This window comes from Tachypleus tridentatus, chromosome 6 (genome assembly GCF_004210375.1).
Source record: "Tachypleus tridentatus isolate NWPU-2018 chromosome 6, ASM421037v1, whole genome shotgun sequence".
Lineage (NCBI taxonomy): Eukaryota > Metazoa > Arthropoda > Merostomata > Xiphosura > Limulidae > Tachypleus > Tachypleus tridentatus.
The window spans coordinates 78,610,006-78,630,308 of NC_134830.1; the positions used below are offsets into that span (position 1 = coordinate 78,610,006).

The window sequence follows — 20,303 nt, forward strand, 5'->3', positions numbered from 1 at the left end:
TGTTAAATTATTATGAAGAAATTACAATAAAACAAAATAAATACTTAAAGAAAAGTGTGGTTTGCAGATTAATATCATTCGATGAACAAGCAGACAACTTAATAAATAGATAGATGGAAGAAAGGATAGGTAGTCAGACTTGTTGCTTATTATGGCAGTGCGAAGGCATTATGTGTGACTGGAAATGTTCTGTACAGCAAAAATATTTTGGTGTCTTCAGAATGGGCCCGGCATGGCCTAGCGCGTTAAGGCGTGCGCTTCGTAATCTGAGGGTCGCGGGTTCGCGCCCGAGTCGCGACAAACATGCTCGCCCTCCCAGCCGTTGGGGCGTTATAATGTGACGGTCAATCCCACTTTTCGTTGGTAAAAGAGTAGCCCAAGAGTTGGCGGTGGGTGGTGATGACTAGCTGCCTTCCCCCTAGTCTTACACTGCTAAATTAGGGACGGCTAGCGCAGATAGCCCTCGAGTAGCTTTGTGCGAAATTCCAAAAAAAAAGTCTTCAGAATAAATTGGAACTTGTTTTCTTTATATACTAGTTGAAACTCTTCAGCTCCTGTTACTAGCTGATTTACTTGGTTGTTATGTTTCGGGTTTGCGTGTTTATAAAACATTTATATAGATGAAATGTCTTTCAAGATATAATACTTATCCCGCACCAGTTCCAGTGACGATAAGCTATATAGTAACACACTTTGTGTGTGTAACTTTAAAATTCGATATCGTTGTTGTTTTTTAGCACTACACTACCAATAAACTATGTTGTTCTGTGAAAATATATTTCTGGACGGCTGGTGTGGGTATTAACACTTTTACTAATCCAGCAGAGAACAGCATTTCGACCTTCTTAGGTCATCTTCAGTTTAACAAAGAGAGAGTTTGCAAACTATCTTTTTTAACCTGAAGATGATTTAAGAAGGTCGAAACGTTGTTCTCTGCTTTATTAATAAAAATGTTGATACCAACACGAGCCGTCCTGAGATATATTTTCACTTCAAGAGTGTTTCTCCTCATCACGAACTATGTCTACTGTGTCCACCACGATAAACCGAATCCCAGATTTTAGTGTTGTATACATGTAAGTTTAAAAGTCGAAGTAATCTTAGAGATTAATCATCATTTCTCGTACAAATAAATAAGAAAACTAATTTTTCTTTTAGAATAACCAAACTTCGAAGTATTTACCTTTTAATCTATCTGCTGCTTTAGTTACAACTAGGAATTTATTTATCTGTCTGTATGTCTATCTATTAATCCAAGCTACCTATTTGTTCATAAACATGTATACATCTCTATATACCTATCTCACTATAATTTTTACGTGCGTGTCTGCATGTCGATATGCATTGTCTAGTCATGTGTCTGTCTCTAACAAGTTAATACGACTACGTATTTGTTAATTAATCTTGTACTGCACTTCTATATAATTATTTCTGGAACTACCAAACGTTGTTTTACTTCAGTAATATTTTACATAAATTTATAGCTATATATTTTTCCACCTAGATATCTATATATTATTCTATATTCAGAATTTTTGCCTATCTTTATAAAAAAAAATAATATCTCTGAATATATATTCGTCATCCCTATACAATATTCTTCTTACTTCAAGCTTCCATTTCTTTATTTTTTGACTGGCTCATATTTGGCATGCTTTCTACTTTAAGGACTAGATAACGAGACTCGACTTTCCTGCTTATATATATTCCATAATTCATCTTCAAGACCCTCTAGTACCACCTTAAGCTCCTTAAATCATGAATATTAAAGATCAGATTATACTTTTTCATGACGATGATCTATCTTCTTTTTGGTCCATGACAAAAAGCGAATAAATAATCTGGTCAAGCGTACAGAAGTTCATGAAAGAGTCTTTATATATTTCAAACCATACCAGTAACGTTTGGTTATTTCAAGAAATATTCTCCCAATCTTCTTTTTAACATAAAAGAAAAAAAACAACATTTATTTAAAGTAGCTCACCATAACAAGGTATGGAAAAAGAATAATCTGTCCATAATCACTAATTCTTGTTTAATATTGTTTGTAACAGATAATAAAATTTATAACGAGTGAAGTTGGACAGCTGGCAATAACGCACGTATTTATCAAAGAGTTCAACCTGTAAAGTATTATATCCAATAAGCTAATAATAAATTGTTGTTGCTTTTTTACGCGTTGATTGTCAAACTGTCTTTCATATAATAAATAGAGATAATTGTGGGGCCTGTTTTTACTGATGATATACAATAAATTTTCCGTATGTGCAAAGTATTTTTCACATGTTCAGTAACTTATTTAGTTAAAATAAAATATTTATGAATCTCATAAATTGGGAGCAGGTATATGATATTCAATAATTTGTAATAAATAAAAACATTATACTAAAATTCAATAAGTCTTATGAGAGTATTCTTAAGTAAAATTACACGGTATTTTGTCAACGTCATAAAAAGTTTCTCCGCAAAGAATAATGAAATGACAATTTTAATTTAATTTCATTTAAAAGATCATCTAAATTAAAGTGGATGTCACTTTCACCTGTTAATAATTTCTTTCTAAAGTATAAGTGTAGTAATATTGAAACATTGCCTTAAAATAAAATATTATGCTACCTCATTTTTTTTTATTAAGTGAATGTTGACTATCCGAAAAGTTTCAGATATATTGAATTAAAATTACCAGGGTAGTATATATCTCTTGTTACTAGTTGCCAGGAGTTAGTCCACTGAATATTTTTCGCATATCAAATAGACTGTTTAATCATTGTTGTAAGTGCAATAGAATATTTTGGGCTATTGATCGAAGACGAAGCAATGACTAATTACAACGACAGTCCTTTAACTTATGCCAAAAATAAGCTTTTAACCAGACCGTCACTGTCGTATTATGGAAAGAAAAAAAAACTGAAATTAAGAAAATCGTGAAAATTGTTAAGTGATTATTTTTCTGCTATTTAAACATCATAGCTACTTCATGATATCAAGATCTGTATAGTATTGACTACTCACATGGGTATTAATAGTTGTAATTTCAAACACAAAACAAACAAAATTGCTTAAGTCATCAGGATAAGAATGACTTTGAAAGAGTGACGCGTATCGTAGGGACAATAATGATCGAATAAGATTACAGAAGGCGTTGTATGTATTTCATTCTACAATTATATTCGTAGTAAACGGTGCAAGTTCTTATGTGAACATATTAAAAAGAATTAATATATATATAAAAGTCTTCTTTGATGCTGGTTTAACGTGAGTTTAAGTTCCTCTATTAATTTGTTTTTTTGTTTGTTTTGGAATTTCGCACAAAGCTACTCGAGGGCTATCTGTGCTAGCCGTCCCTAATTTAGCAGTGTAAGACTGGAGGGAAGGCAGCTAGTCATCACCACCCACCGCCAACTCTTGGGCTACTCTTTTACCAACGAATAGTGGGATTGACCGTCACATTATAACACCCCCACGGCTGGGAGGGCGAGCATATTTAGCGCGACGCGGATGCGAACCCGCGACCCTCAGATTACGAGTCGCACGCCTCAACGCACTTGGCCATGCCGGGCCTCCTATATTAAGAAAGCTTCTTTTATTTTTCGTTTATTTACATTTGTTTCTCTGTTTAATATGTTGGTGTTTCTAGAGTAATATTATGTTTATTTGAGTTAGAATATTTCTTATGTTCACTAAATCTAGTTTTCATTTTTTAATTTTTTCTCCGATATAACATTTATGACACTAACTGCAACGTATTTTGTGTATAATGTTAGTATTATATTTGTCAAAGAAGTTTGTACATAATATCGATTTTCGTTTGGCACCTTGTTCTTGAATTGGTGTTTATTGGAATGCTATGTTTGGTTATAAGTTTTTTTCCAAATGTTAGTTATTTTGTCGCTGATATCTCGGATGTAAGGTATGTAGCAGTGTAGGTTTGTTTTTGGTTGCTTCATTGAATTTCGAATTGGTAGTTTGCTGTCCATTGTGTCGTTTGTTGCTTGAGTTCTCTACGATTTTAGAGGAAATTTATTCCCGTGTATGAAATGTTGTTTTAGTTGGTTAATTTCACCATTAAGGTTCTTAGATGAGTAAAGCTTTGTGCCTGTTTTGATTAAGTTCTTTCAGAATGTTGAGTACTTGTTTTATTTCGTGTGCCAAATTTTCGGGAATGTACAATCCATAATAAGTGATATTCTCGCGGATTTTTGTTCTGAGCTGTGTACCTCTCCTTCTGATATTGAGATTAAAAATATTAGTTGTTTATCTTTTTGTATGAATGATGAACTTAATGTCTTGGTGTATGAAGATAAAGTGCTCGATAAACCTATGTGTTTGTTCTCTGGTTGTGAATGCAGCAAATGTATCTCTTCTACATAGCTCTACCGCTAATAGTGATGGGTATAAAGCTAAATTAAGAGCTTGAGGCTGGACCCATGTCATAAAAATATTAGCTATAATTTGTGACACCGAACTGCTCATACTTAATACCCATATCAGCCGTCTCTACTATATAACTTAACTGCTTGAAAACTATTACGTACTGTTTTCTTAATTTTTTATCCGTAGGAAAAAAAACTGTTGTTTCAATACAGTTTATATTTCATTTATTTCAAAATTATATCTTAACAGTTTGGGCAAACATGAAAAGAAATGATACTCCCATGTAACAGACATCTGTTTGTAAAAAAATTGGGCTATTATTTTCTCTTTTCGACTCGTTAGCTCATTACGTTTAATTAAAGTTTGTGAATAGGTACTGTTACAATAGGTACCGTTACATTGTATTCAGCTGGCTCTCTTTTAGCGTTCTTCGTCGGTAAAAGAGTAACCCAAGCACTGACGGTGGGCGATGATGAGTAGATGCTTCCCCTCTAGTGTCACACTGTTAAATCAGGGATGGCTAGCTCAAATTGTTAAATCAGGGATGGCTAGCTCAAATTGTTAAATCAGGGATGGCTAGCTCAAATAACCCTCGTGCATCTTTGAGCGAAATTTAAAACAAACAAACAAACTATTTCAACGCCCTTCATAATTTGCTCTCATTAGAAACTGATGGAGTGATTTAACTCAGTATATAAATCAGAAAGTATCCACAATTCGTTGATCAAACTCCAATGAGATAAAAAAAATTGTGGGCAAAGCTATATAGAAAAAAGAGTATACTGTCCATGAAATCAGGTTTGTCTTCAATAAATTCATGTTAAATATACATATGCGTGCGTGTTTATGTCTTCACAACTATAAGTGTAAACGCTTGTAGGTTGCAAGCTATACACAATAGTGATGTTTATTTTAAAAATAAGAAAAAAATGGATGGCATGACCTTTGATGTAGCAGCACAGAAAATGAGTAATGTTGTCGATGAAAAGATAGATAAAATTTCATTATTATTTCTTTTTACAAATACGTGTAAGATAGAAACAATTATCTTTTTCAATATTATAAGTATATTGGAGGGCTTTAGAGGGGTCAACATTGATAGATAACCCACAAATACATGTAATTCGGTATCTCCAATTCGTCAAAACCAGAAGGTGTCATCAACAAATGTAATTTAACAATATGGTGTTAGAACTGCGTTATCAAGAGCAATTCGTTCAAAATTGTCCATATAAAGAATGGAAAAAGAGAAACTCATGGGTAACCCAATATTTTGTTCATAATATTTTTCGTTAGCTCGGGAGGAACAATTTTCAACATCTACTCTGGTTAAATTAATAATGTCAACAATTTCAACTGTAAAAGTGGAAGCTTGGTCTAATTTATAGTAAAAAGAAACAGTTAACAGTATCTTTTACTAGGGCTGTAGTAAATAAAGAAACTATATGAAATTATACCAATCTGGCAAAAGGATTTAAAATAATATTCTTAATTTTTTCAATAAGTTCAGGAGGATTTGTAATTGCATATTCATTCTTTTTACTCAAATACGGAAATAATTTAGTAATGTGCTTTGCAATAAACTGAGATGAAGTACCCATACTAGGTATGAAGCTATTATTTAATTAAAGAATCTTAGATAAAGAGTAAAAACGAGTCGGACAAAAATTGGAAGGAATCTAGTTAAGTAGACAAAGCTATACTGTTTCTTTTGGAATTTCGCACAAAGTTACTCGAGGGCTATCTGTGCTAGCCGTCCCTAATTTAGCAGTGTAAGACTAGAGGGAAGGCAGGTAGTCATCACCACCCACCGCCAACTCTTGGGCTACTCTTTTACCAACGAATAGTGGGATTGACCGTTACATTATAGCACCCCCACGGCTGGGAAGGCGAGCATGTTTGGCGCGACGTGGGCGCGAACCCGCGACCCTCCGATTACGAATCGCACGCCTTACGCGCTAGGCCATACCAGGCCTCAAAGCTATACATTGATCAACATATTTTCTTTTTTACTAAATTATGAAATTTTAGTGTTGGATCTCTTTTAAGAGAAACATAAGAATCGTCATCTAACAACTGATCTACAATGGAAATACAATTAGATTTGTTTATCATCACAATACATTCTACTTACCAGCTTGTGTGACAAAAATATCATTGTTATTTTTTCAAGGACTGTAAAAATAATTTTCCTTCATTTATCAAATTAATATTCATGTCAGCATTTTCTTTAGACACTATATCTTGACATTGATATATCATAATAGCCTTTACTTTACTATATTTATTTTATTCAATGTTAGATTCAGTCTAATTACCACTTTTTAATGGATATAATCTGTTGAGTTACAGCAAAATTTAAGCCTAAGCTTAATACATTAATTTGTTTATATAAGAGTTTGACATCAGATTTATTAATAACTTATAGGTTAAATAATGGTGGTACTTTAGAAATTTCACTTTTCTTAGGTTTATATAAAGATTTAAACTTCATATTCAAGTGTTTATTACGTTGTTCATTTTCTTTTATAACTCTACTCCAACAGTAATTTTAATACCAAAGAATGCTAAACTCTTCATCAAATTCAGTTGAAAAGTTCTCTTCATTTTTTCACTTCATCTTGATCATTAATAGTTTTAATTTACTTTTCCCAGACGATACGTTATGCACCTTCCCTGATTATACGTGACCTTAATGAATTTTGGTATAACCAAACTGTTTCTACAGTTACTTAAAATTTGCAGTTGAGTTGAATTACCTTGTAACTTGCTCCGCTTGCCTAGTAGATGTTTCGATGAAACTTCCATTGAAATTCAAGATCTTTCGCTATATACTAGCGATGACTTCTATAAACAGTAGCTTTTGCTTAATTTCCTCTTTTCTCTCGAGCTTTAATAGTTTTAAGTATTTTGTAAGATACTCGTTACATGCCTGTTTTTAGTTATATGTGACCCTGATGAATTTTAGGTATTAACAGATTGTTTCTGTAGGTAACTACAGTTAGCTTATGCTGCCACTTATTCTGCTGTCAAAGGTAGGTGTTTCGCCGAAATCCCCGTTTTTAGGCCTTGTAAAAGATGAGATCGCTGTAAATCTCCAGGATAACATGAATACTGCACATATCAATATTTCTCCAAAATTCAGTACTATCGCTAGACAACCTTTCATTTTTACTCCTGATGATGATTAAAGCTACCAAAACATGTAGACTAATTTTTAATGTTTTAAAATTTTATTGTGTAATGTAAACGTTGCTTTGCCTATCTTTTTAAATAAAGTTTATTGCACAGTATGACCTATTTTATATTGTATTTTATAAGAGCGAAAATTTTCACTTTAATGGTTTATCCAATGCATTTTTAGATATATATATTCAATACATTCATGTATTTTCAACGTGGATTGGACATTATGCAACACATGAGTACACACACATCTAAACCAAAGACCCTAGGGTTCCATTACAGCCGTCTCTATTTTATATCTGCTGACCAGAGAGTGACAATCAGCCCAAAGCATCCATCACTATGACAACTAAACTTAACCAAACAGCTGGATTTATTATTATCTGTATAACACCCTCACAACTTAAAGTGTAGAGTGTGTTTAATGGCATATTGTGTTCGAAACTTAGACTTTCGATTTACAGCCTTGCAAAAAGGTGACATGTTTGTGTTTTATTACATTCAGGTGGAAGTTCCATTTTCAGCAGTTGTGACAGTTATGTTTTTTTTTCCTTTATTTATTTTTAGTGTGTATTATCGTAAGTTGTGGTTTTCAGGATGGATGCTGTGATAATTATGTATTCTATGATTGTTTAATATATTTATTTCTCATATTACATATAGCTACATAATACTGTCATTGTGAGAACAGGGACTAAAACAAAAATGTTGCACATAAAAACAGACATAGAAAACTAAGGTACAAAGTACATTATTAGTAAAAGTTACCTTACTAAAAAAAGTATCTCCTGAGCCCACTCAGTGATTGGGACTTTATTTTATATGAGTGACTTGCTAATGAATAAACCATTTATCTTTACAGCTGAATATGTCCCACTACAGTTTCCCACAATGTAGTTTATATTTGCCAGCTTTTATTTGCATCGATTTTAGCTTTGTTGTGTAAATAACTACAATAAGTTTTAATATAACATACTAAGCCTTTATATAATATAAATTTTTAAGGCCTTAAAATATCATGAAATTAGAGGGTTTTTTCCTTTTTACACTTCATTTCTTTTTAATGCTAAAATTAATAGAACTGCTGTGCAATCTTTATATATACATATATACAACTATAACAATCTGTGCTGTTTTATTATACATTAACACTAAGATGTTCTCTTCTTATCTTTTGTGGAAATAGACTATGTTCTATTACCTTAATGTATGTGGCTCGGTGACTGCCACAGAATAAAAGTCAGAAACATTATACCTTTTATTGTCTTGGTACGTTTTTATTTATTTTGTTTATTGTTAAACATAAAGCTACGTAATGAGCTATCTGTACAATGCCCAAAGCGGCTATCATAATTCGGCTTTAGCATCATAAGTCTTAAGACTTACCGCTGAGTTGCTAGAGGACTCCTGTAACGTATATTCAAAAGAAATTTCAATTTTCTTCCTTTTTTCTTTTCTTTTAGCTTATATTAAGTACATCAATAACCGATGCGTTCAAAAAGATTGTGTGTTTTTATAACTTTTTATCAAACTCACACGTACCTGGCTAGTACAGCGGTAAGTCTTCGGATTTACAACGCTAAAAGCAGCCGTTCAATTCCCTTCGAAGGGCTCAGCTAACACCCCGATGTGGCTTTGCTATAAGAAAACACAAAAGATCACATATAATAAAATAATCTGACATAAATCTTAACTAACTATTTTTGTTTCGTACCGTGCAATTTTCTTTATTGAACCGATGACTTATGTATAAATTTTCTGTTTCTTTTTTTTTTAATATTTGCGAAAAACTACTCAAGAGTACATTCGCTAGGTAACCCTAATTTCAACTGTGAGACTAGAGGGAAAGTAACTGATCAACAGCATTCAATGTCAACTCTTGCGATTTTGCTGTTACCCCTATAACGCACAAATGGCCACAATGTTGGAAGAAATTGTTCTTCATAAAATTTCATGTCCATTTGGTCACGCTCTATCCTTGTGTACAAATACTATACGAGAAATTTAAATAAATGTATAAAATCTCGATGACATAGAAACAATTGATCATATTTTACAATGTCTGTTTAATTATCGCGGAAATTGTTTAGAAAAGACATTCTTAAAACTACAACTGAAAATTGTATATACAACTTGTAAACATGCCTATACACGAATTCCATTTAACCATAAGTGAAATAAACTGGCTTACAAACGTCTTGGAAACATTAACTGTAATTATATATCTTATAGCTTTAAACTGTGCAATATGCTTATTATTTTTGTGTTTCATTTTGTTGGCTTCTTTCATATTCTTACAAACATATAGGTAAAAAATAATTATTCTTATGAAAATTGTTTCAAAAGGTATTTGTTTTCTTCAGAGTATAGAAAATTACTTTTACAGTATTCACACCTTAGTTTGAGATTTAACTTTTTTATTTCGTTTCAAAAAGCTACCATCATGGTGAACTTTAAATAGAAATCTGATTAAGTGTTATAACTAATGAATTAGAATAGGTCAAAATATTACTATTACATGTTCCACAGTATAAGTGCATGCTTTAGTGCTTACAGCCTTCTCAGGTAAAAAAAAAAAAAAAAACAGCGAAGAGACAATAGCTAAGAGAAACACAACTTCAGTGATCAATAATTTAAATTTAATGAAATCTATACTACTTTGAATTAATTGGTTTTTGCGTTTTACTGTCTGTAGTACATATAACTGTCGTATGCTAATGAAACTTGAATAATGAAGTTTTAAGTATTGTCGTTAGTTCACCTTTCATAATCACGAGAAAAATATGTTTTTGTGAAAAATCCGAAAATAGCTCTAAAACTATAGACATGTTAAGATTTATATAATTCACATAATTTATTTGCACCATATGTTTGTTTGTTTTTTAGTTTCACGTAAAGCTACACGAGGGATATCTGCGCTATCCGTTCTTAATTTAGCAGTGTAAGACTAGAGGGAAGGCAGCTAGTCATTACCACCCACCACCAACTCTTGGGCTACTCTTTTACCAACGAATAGTGGGATTGACCGTGATATTATACGCTCCCATAGCTGAAATGGCGAGCATGTTTAGTGCGATGGGGATTCGAACCCGCGACCCTCAGATTACGAGTCGAACGCCTTAACCCATTTGGTCATGCGGGCCGTTTGCACTATATAAGAAATAATATGCGCTTTTATTGCTGGGATCTTTTTCCAATCAGAAAGAAAAACTCATAGCCGATATGCTTAAGCTATTCAATTGCAAACATGTATTATAAGAGAAATAATTACTTTTAATATACATATAAAAGTTATAATACTTGTCGAACATGGCGCTATGTCTTTTAAAAATTAATGTATAACAATTCATATATCTTGCATATAGTGTATATATATATACTGTTTTACATGCACGTTACGTAAGCATGGCTTTCCTAAACACTTTATTCTCGCTTCCAGAAATATATGTATAAATAATCAAACTTTGGTTTATGTTTTGTTGTATTTTACTTTACTGTTTTCTAAGAATATTCAAGCGTCAAAGAATTATTCTAAAACATTTTAAGTCAAACGTACATAACCCTTACCGAAGCACATTTACATTATTGATTATAAATTCAAAAATCTTTTCATATACTTATTTCTAAACATGTTTCCGCTCTTTCTGTTTTTTTTTTCTTTTCCTTGCCTCTTTTTAGAAAAAGATAGTGAAGCTCTAAAGTCTAAACACAGGTTTGATTTTTTTTCCACTTCAAAGAAAACTTAAGAAAGCTCCAATTGTGTTGCCATGGAGAAGGCGCGTGCTTTTCGCATCTTACAGCTTATCGGTATCTCCAAGTGAAATGTCTTTTGCTTGTAACTCATTGATTGTCTGATTCTTGGGAGCATTTCTCAGACAGAAATGCATTTCTCTGAAAAATTATTATTAAGACTTCAAAAGCATTTCACGAGTTTTGCTAGTTTAAGAACGATGCCCCCTATTTCTGAAACATTCATCTTCATTATCTATCTATATATATAGAGAAGGAAAGAATGGATATATATATATGTGTGTATATATACACACACATACATTACAGCATACACAAATTTGATTAGTAGTAGGTATATAAATACCTAATTTTTAACATTTAATAATTAGAAATGTTAAATATCCATACAGATTCATTTTACATGTATAAACAAAATGTGTCTTTCTCTGAAGAGTGTTTATATATGGCATTTTAGTTTAATATTACCGTTATATGAATTACTAACCTTCGTAATACACTTATTCTTGTTTCGTTCACCGTGTTTATAAAAAACAACAAATTACATAAGGTGCATGAATGCTTTAAATTTATTTCTAATTAGCATCTTTACACAGCGTTAGTAGTTTTGAAACTTCCAATTCACAATAACGGTATATACGAAGGATTAAGAGATTTAATTATTTAATGCTTAATTATTCAGCTCTATATTGAAATTTTAGAAACTTTGTGAATACTGACACAAAATAATTTGAAATGAAATATAAAAATACATTGTAAGAGATTATGTAGAGATCTCACAGAGTGAGATAATTATATGTATTTTTTTTTTTTTTGTATAAACCAAAAGATTATTTCGATATTAAACACCAACATTAAATAAATAATTCTAATGGTACATGTTTTATTTCCCAGTAGTGTCTCTCTCATCTTACCTTAGAAATAAAGAAAAAAAATTTTTAGCATCTAGATCAGTATGTCTGAGGACTTAAAACGCTACAAACAGGAATTCGATATCGGTGGTGGCAGAGCACAAATAGCCCATCGTGTAGCTTTTTGCTTGATTGCAAACAAGCGAAACCGTTAATGTAATGAAATGTTTAAACCGTTGATCAATGTTTCATACAATAGTTTTCTGATAACTTCAGATATTCAGAATTATGAAATACGAAGTAAATCAAGGTCTTGAACCCATGTCTTCGTTAAGCGGGCGTGTATTCTATGTGGTTTCACATACGTTTTCACTGATAATATATCCTGTGTATTTACAAAAACCATAATTTCAAATACCTTTATGAAAGTTCATTTATATCACTTCAATGATAAAACACAATTGAGAATGAAATAAAGAGTTTGCTTAAAACGCTTTAAAAAGTGACATAGTAATTAAAATTCTATTCTTTGATCCAGAGTTTCTTAACCTATCAAACTTGTTTGTTATAATTTAAGTGTATTTTACAGTATTTACAAGATGATATTTTGTAGAGCTTAATTAAATATAGAATATAAGTATTTCTGCACTATTTCGTTGAGCATTTCTAAGATTTTATCAAAGTGATATAAATATTTTCGCAAATTATCTTCCTGTTTAGTTGCTCCGAAGATCGACCCCTTCACCTTTAAAAGTGATCTATTTGAAGGGTCACGAGCAGCAGTTTCGTGTGTTGTTGTTGCTGGGGATAGTCCAATGCTCATAAAGTGGTTCAAGAATGGGCATCAGTTGGCTGACGGTGACCACGGAGCGTCTTTAGTTGTAGCAGCTGAGGGTTACGTGTCGACATTAACTTTAGACAACCTGTCTCGAAGATTCAACGGCAATTACACGTGCCGAGCGTTGAACGCTGTGGGCACAGATTCTCACAGTGCATACCTGGAAGTTAAAGGTGAGCCTTAAAAAACTAAAGCCCCAAGTTAGAGTACTGAGTATTATTTTTAGTTTTCGTTGCCAACTGAAAATTTGTGTTTTTCCTTTAACAATATTCTGTTTAATTAGCTTTTCTTTGTTTTCAGTTTTCAGTAAATAGCATTTAAGTAACTTCTCTTTATTATTTGGTATATTATTCAGACAGAGTATTCATGATGAAACTTTGTATAATAAACGGCACTGCCTGTTGTGAAGCCACAAGTGTAGAGGACGACGTTTCGAAAGTCTTCCGCCTTTTGTCTTCAGGTCAGTGTGTGTGTGTGTGTGTGTAAGGTGTTGTCGGTCTTTTATAGTGTTCTGGTGGATTGTGGAAAACATATTATGATTGGTTGAATTATTAGTGTTTCTGATTGGAGGAGATATTTCTGTAAATTCAACCAATGGTAGCCACAGGATACTCACCTCTAATCCGGCATCTCAGTTGAGTGAAGGTTTAATACTGTTAATATAAAATGATTCTTTGATTTGCCTGTCTTGTGAAAGTAGGTTTTCTCGGGGCACTCCCCTTTCCCCCCTCATCCAAATCTCAGGCATTGGGTCTTTAGATCCCAGCCAAGGCAATATTCTTGCCCGGCCCCGAATCGTGCCATTTGAGTTGAAGTCTCGTCGGCTTTTTGGACTACGGGCCCCAGACTGGCTTACTTCCCTTGTGCCACTTCTGTCTCGCTCTTCTTTTTCACCCATCATTTTCATAATGTCACACCTTACTTCATCACCTTAAACAAATCAAATCAAATTACATGAAACTTTCACGTAAAATTAAATAATATTCCATGAGCGGGGATGAAGAGAAACCACAACGTTCCTGACCATCCCTCTTGGGGAGAGAATTCCTGAGACTTCTCTATCTCTTTAAACTAAACCACTACCAAGTTCGTTTCGTTTCGATTCTTTGATTTTTCTTGTCTTCCAGAATTTGTCTGTGTCGATGATTCTAGTTTTCTCTCAGTTTATTCTGTATCCAGTTGACGTGGTGTGCTCTGCAATGGCTGAATTTTTTGTGTTTTCATGAGTCTTGTACTATCTTTATGTTCTTTTATTCTTGTCACGAGTTTTCTTCCTGTTTCTCCAATGTATGTATCGTTGCGGGAACACGGCGTTTTATAGGAGACGTTTTTGAGATTTTCTTTGGTAGGTCGTTGTTTTTTGTTTTATTTTTACCAAAATGGCCCTTAAGGATTTCCACCAGACTTTTATGTTGAATTTCTTGGATGTGCATTTGAGTTTTTTACTGAGATGTTGCAGGTATGATAGGTAAATGGTGGTAGTGACTTTCTGATTTTTTTTTGTCATGGTCTTTTTCAAGGTGGAGGTGTAACCATTCTGTTTAAAACTCTCTACGATCTTTTGGCATTCTGCTCCAATGTTTTCTGCTCTCTTGTTTAGGCATTGGATTATACCATGGTCGATCGAGGTTGGATGATAGGACTAAAAGTTTAGGTGTCTGTTCGTTTGGATGGGTTTTTTTGTATACAGTTGTGATGATTTCTCTGAATTGTTTGCTGAAGCGTTTGTAAAAAAACGGTAGACTGTTTTGTTCCTCTATTTCCATAGTGAAGTAGATTATTTTGTCCACAGAATTGAGATGCTCTACAAGAAAGGTAGAGAGACTCACCAGTAGAACACTAAACAAATTAATGAAACAAGGCTTAATCAACGAAAAACTAGCCAAACACATAAGATCCAACGAAAATGTCTCTTCTCAGTTCTAATATACCTTTGAGGCCTATCGTCAGTGTTCAAAACTTACCTAGTACCTATCTTATCTCCAGTACGAAAAACACTGAAGATCACATTCAAAACTCAACAGATTTCATAGGACAACTTAGAAAGCTAACTATTAAATCCCAGGATATTATGGTCACGTTTGATGTCACAGACCTATTTACCAATGTTCCAACCTCAGAAACCCTGCACTTCACCAGACAACAACTCTCAACCATACAGAACAAATATGGAAATAGACGCCATAATGGAACTAACTACTATTTGCCTACAATCAACCTATTTCCAATACAACGAAGGATTCTACGAACAAAAAGATGGTCTAGCCATGGGATCACCAATCTCTCCAATAGTAGCAGACATTTTCATTGAAGACTTTGAAGAAAGAGCCCTTTCATCCACACCTATAAAATCAAGTTTCTACAGACGTTATGTGAACGACGCCTTCGTTATTTGGCCTCACGGACATGAGAAACTTACCAACTAAACTTCCGTGGACAAAAGAATCCACTTCACTTTGGAAATGGAGGAATAAAACAGTCTATCTTTTCTTGACATACTCGTCAACAAACAAGCAAGACAAATCAATTGTATACAGAAAACCCAATCACAGGAACAGATACCTACACTTCCAGTCCTATCATCTAACCTCGATAAAATGTGGCATAAACCAATGCCTAAACAAGAGAGCAGAAAACATTTGTGATAGACATTTATTGAAGCAGAACGCCAAAAAATCATAGAGAGTTTTAAATAGAATAGTTACACCTCATCTTTGAAGAAAACCATGACAGAAAGAAAAGATCAGAAAGTCACCACCACTGCCACCAATTACCTACCATACCTGCAACATTTCAGTGAAAAACTCAAATGCTCAGTCAAGAAATTCAACATAGGAATCCAGCGAAAATCCTACAATACCTTAAGGTCTATTTTAATAAAAACAAACAACGACCTTCTAAAGAGAATATCAAAAACGTCATCTCTGAAATTCCGTGTTCCTACAATGATATAAACATTGGAGAAACAGAAATAAAACTTGCAGCAAGAATAAAAGAACATAAAGACAGTACAAAACTCATGGAAAAACAAAATTCAGCCATTGCAGAGCATGCCACGTCAACTGGACACAGAATAAACTGGGAGAAAACTAGAATCATCGACACAGACAAATTCTGGAAGACAAGAAGAATCAAAAAATTATTTTATATTAACACTATCAACCTTCACTAAATAAAAATGCCAGATTAGACGTGAGTAGCTTGTGGCTACCATTGATTGAATCTACAGGAAATCTCTCCTCCAATCAGAAACAGTGATGATCCAACCAATCATAACATGCTTTCCACAATCCACCAGGACGCTATAAAAGACCAACAACACCTTACAGACACACTCATCCAAGACCGATGAAGAACAATTCACCTAAGAAAAATAGCCAGTTGACTCACCATCACGCTCATGTTTTTCTCCATCACCTCTGGGCATCAGATGTGAACGCAAATTCAACGCGAAGTTCCTACCTGTTCTACAAGACTGCAGCTAGTGATTTTCCTAGTCACCAGCCAACTAGCCACTTCTATAATTTTGCCTTAATCCACTTGTTTTATTTTTCATTTCAATATGTATTAATAACCATGATTTTCTTTCCAGCCACTTCTGGGCACGGTCTGGGTAGATTTTTCGGCGCCCATGTCGTGAAAGTGGGTTTTCTCGGGGTACTCCCATTTACCCCACACCTAAATTTCTAACATTGGTCTCTAGATCCCAGCCAAGGCAACATTCTTGCATAACCCTGAAGGGTGCCGTTTGAGTTAATGTTTCGTATCGTCGACCGTTAGGCTATTCTGATCACGGGCTCTGGCCTGGCCTACTTCCCTTATGCCGCCTTTGTCTCGCTTTCCTTTTTCACGCGTCATTTTCATACAGCCCCACCACACTTCATCACCTTAAGCAAATCAAATTAAAATACAGGTAAATTCCCACGCAAAGTTAAATAATCTTTCATGTGAGGGGACGAAGAGGAACCACAACGTTCCTGACCACCCCTGTTAGAGAGAGAATTCTTTAGACTTCTCTCTCTCTAAACTAAATACCTGCCAAGTTCGTTTGCGTTTACACACACACTGACTTGAAGACAAAAGGCAGAAGACTTTCGAAACGTCGTCCTCCACAACAGGCAGCTGCCATCCATTATACAAAGTTTCAACTTTTCTTTAGTTATTACCAACAACTAACGACAGATATAGTTATGCCAATCATAAAATCCATGTTTCAAAATATAAACATACAGTGTTACATTTGGAAAGAAAAACAATTGTCTGTACGTAGTCATTAATCTCTAAACTTACCAAGGCTGAAAGCTACATGCATAGCTAATAACAAAGTAAAACCCTAGTATGGTATTATAGTTAGAAAGCTCAAATGACAATCTTTTATTTGCTGGATCGAAACCAACTATGTTCGCCCTTTCATTCTTGAAGGTATTACACCGTAAATTGCGCTTTTCATAGGTTAAAATAGCCAAAGAGTTAGTGGTGAGTGCTGCTAGTCATTGATTGCCACTTAACATATTTAATGTCACAACATGAAATGAATCATCCTAATCTCAGTTGATAGCAATATATACAAACATTTAGACAGGCATAGCTTGATTTCGGTTCTAAGCCAGATCCATCGCCATTCAATCACAACGCGACGTGTAACTTATTAACAACTAGTTTTCTCGTGAGTACAATGTTGTTGTAGGTTCTAAAAATAAAAGAAGAAACATAAATATACATATATCAAAGAAGAAAAACACATATCTCGGGTTATATTTGTAGCACCACCTCATTGGACGAAACCTCCAGTCGACTCTAATCCCGTTTTGGGGAGTTCTGTGGTGTTACATTGTCAAGCAGAAGGATATCCAGCGCCTCATATCCGTTGGAAAGTGGCAAAAGGTAATTACCAATTAATGTCAAACTTCTACAACTTTAAGGGTGGTTTTGTAGAGTTTTATCTTTATGAAAAATCCGACAGTACCAAATCTCATTTGGAGAGTATTTTATTACTAAATTTTCGGCGATGCAAAATCATAAAAATTTACAATACACCATAAAACATTTTTCATTTTTACATGCAATTAAGCAATGGAATTGTGTCATAAATGTAGTTTTGGTTTTTATAAAATAATTGGATGCCTTAACAGATTAAAACCTTCTCTAAACCAACATAGATGATTAAACACCATCCCAAATTAATAATTACTCATCAACTAAACCCTCTTTTAAACAATATGTTTAGTTATGATTAATATTCGTAAGATGTGAACACAGCAATGTCAGTAGTGCTAATATATGTATGCGAGAGCCACGAAGATACCCTCCCCCAATAGACATATTAGATACATAAGTCAGTATCTATTACTACTGATGACGGTGGCGTAGAACCCCACCGAAATGTTTAATCTTTTGAGGGATGGGTCCTGTTTTTAATATATTTTACTTATTGTGCAATCATTTAACGTTGAATATATTATTTATATTTTATCTGTGCACAAGTGCCCGTTAACTTATTTATTTTACACCAGTTCAGTCGTATTTGATGAGATTTATGTTAGGCTTTTAACGTCACGTATGCACTGATAACAATGCTGGATCATTTAACCATTCGTATGGAAACCTAGTTAAACACAACGATGATACAAGCATTATTTAATCATGCAGAAAATTTTGTTTCACTTGTAACTTCGTTTATACTCATTGGGAAGAGGGTTTTTACAATTTACACCATATCTCATAAGCACTTGCAAAACATAACATACTATAATTAGAATGGTATGGAAAACATATGGGATTGGAAGTGTGTTGGTGTTAGAGTGTCTGAACTGTGGATCTTATAGTTTCGCAGCTCGTTTCTGAAGAAATAAGCTACGAAATATGTAGCCATAAACCAAAAACCTGGTATTTGGTTAAACAAAAGTGGTCAACTAGTTAGCTGGGTGGTATTGACTTGTCTATTAGCTGAAACTTTAGGTCGACCGTGGTCAAATAACCTTTGTATGGCTTTGTAAAAAAACCGTGAAACAATAAAAGAAATTTAGTATCTATTAACAATATTTGTAAACTAACGAAACTGGTGATCCTGAATTACATTTATTTGAAATATTATTAAAAATACGCTATAGGCTTGTTACTTTGATATATTTTTTTTACTTATATGGCAAATAAGTTTTAACTTTTCTTACACAATTTCATTTACATAGCATTTACATATTTCATTTAGAGTGAATATTATAACCTAGGAAATTTACCCTTGGAAAAATACAATTCAAGCTCCTTATATAAAACATTTACTTTCGCTAATAATAATAATAGTAAACAAATATAGACGTAGTTCAATAAACCATAACAAATAAACCATGCTATTAAGTTATGAAAAGATCGTAATGATATAATGCTAGTATATGTAAATGCAAACAATATTAATACGGAAAAGTAAATAATCGGCGTAGAGGTAAAGGAAAAGCTTTTACATCCAATTCTATTGATTTAGTACGAGCTTCAAACTCGGAATTGTTAACCTCTTTTAAAGACATTCTCAGAATGATTCATCTTCTGCTCAATAACTCAAACAAAGTTTCCATACCGATGCAATGTGTTACCCAATGTCGTGAAAACGTCTTGAATAACTCTCCAACCTTCTGAGAACATTTTTTGTTTATTCTAATACGAGTAAGCAGCCATCTAAAGTATAGATCATGCTTAATAGATTAAATATGCATCCTTTTCTTATCTGTAGATAAATTCCGTCCAGAATTAAAACCAAATTATTTTTTACACTTTTTTAAAAAAAGGTTTCACTATGATTACTGGTTTCCTTAACACATTTAACTTTAAAACCTGAGGGATGCTCAGTAAATTATGCCATTGACATTGCTGTCAATTAAACTGCCAACAAACTCATTATGTTTCAATAATATATTTAAAGCAAATTATTTTTCATGTTGCATAGAATAAATTCTTACAAGCTTACAATTAAGGTTAATAAATAGTTAGAATAAATTCACCAAAATCACTTTAAGAATAATATCGCTTTAATTAGCAAAACATCCTGATGAACTCCATTACGGTGCTCACCAATTTTAAATCTTATTACTAAATTCTTTTTCATAGATTCAGCTGTAATTTTATGTCTGATATCTATTCTTAAAACAGTTGAAAAATTTAGCGCATGACTTTGTGGGTGAGAAACAGTAAACTTATAATTCATTTAGCGTAAATTTATAATTCATTTAGCGTTTGTAGTTAAGTGGCCTGAAGTTTGATGGACATTCTTACAACCACTGTCTTTCACCGAAACTCTAAAATAAATTAATCGT

At 33.3% G+C, this 20,303-nt stretch overlaps 1 protein-coding gene across 1 annotated transcript in view; it reads left to right on the plus strand.

The window, feature by feature from the left end:
• LOC143252870 (cell adhesion molecule Dscam1-like) overlaps positions 1-20,303 on the plus strand; it is a 91,984-nt gene that overhangs the window by 23,062 nt on the left and 48,619 nt on the right. Inside the window, exons 4-5 of the mRNA XM_076505662.1 lie at positions 12,882-13,172; positions 17,764-17,883. Of these exons, the coding sequence (XP_076361777.1) occupies positions 12,882-13,172; positions 17,764-17,883 (411 nt within the window). The remainder of the gene's footprint in view (positions 1-12,881; positions 13,173-17,763; positions 17,884-20,303) is intronic.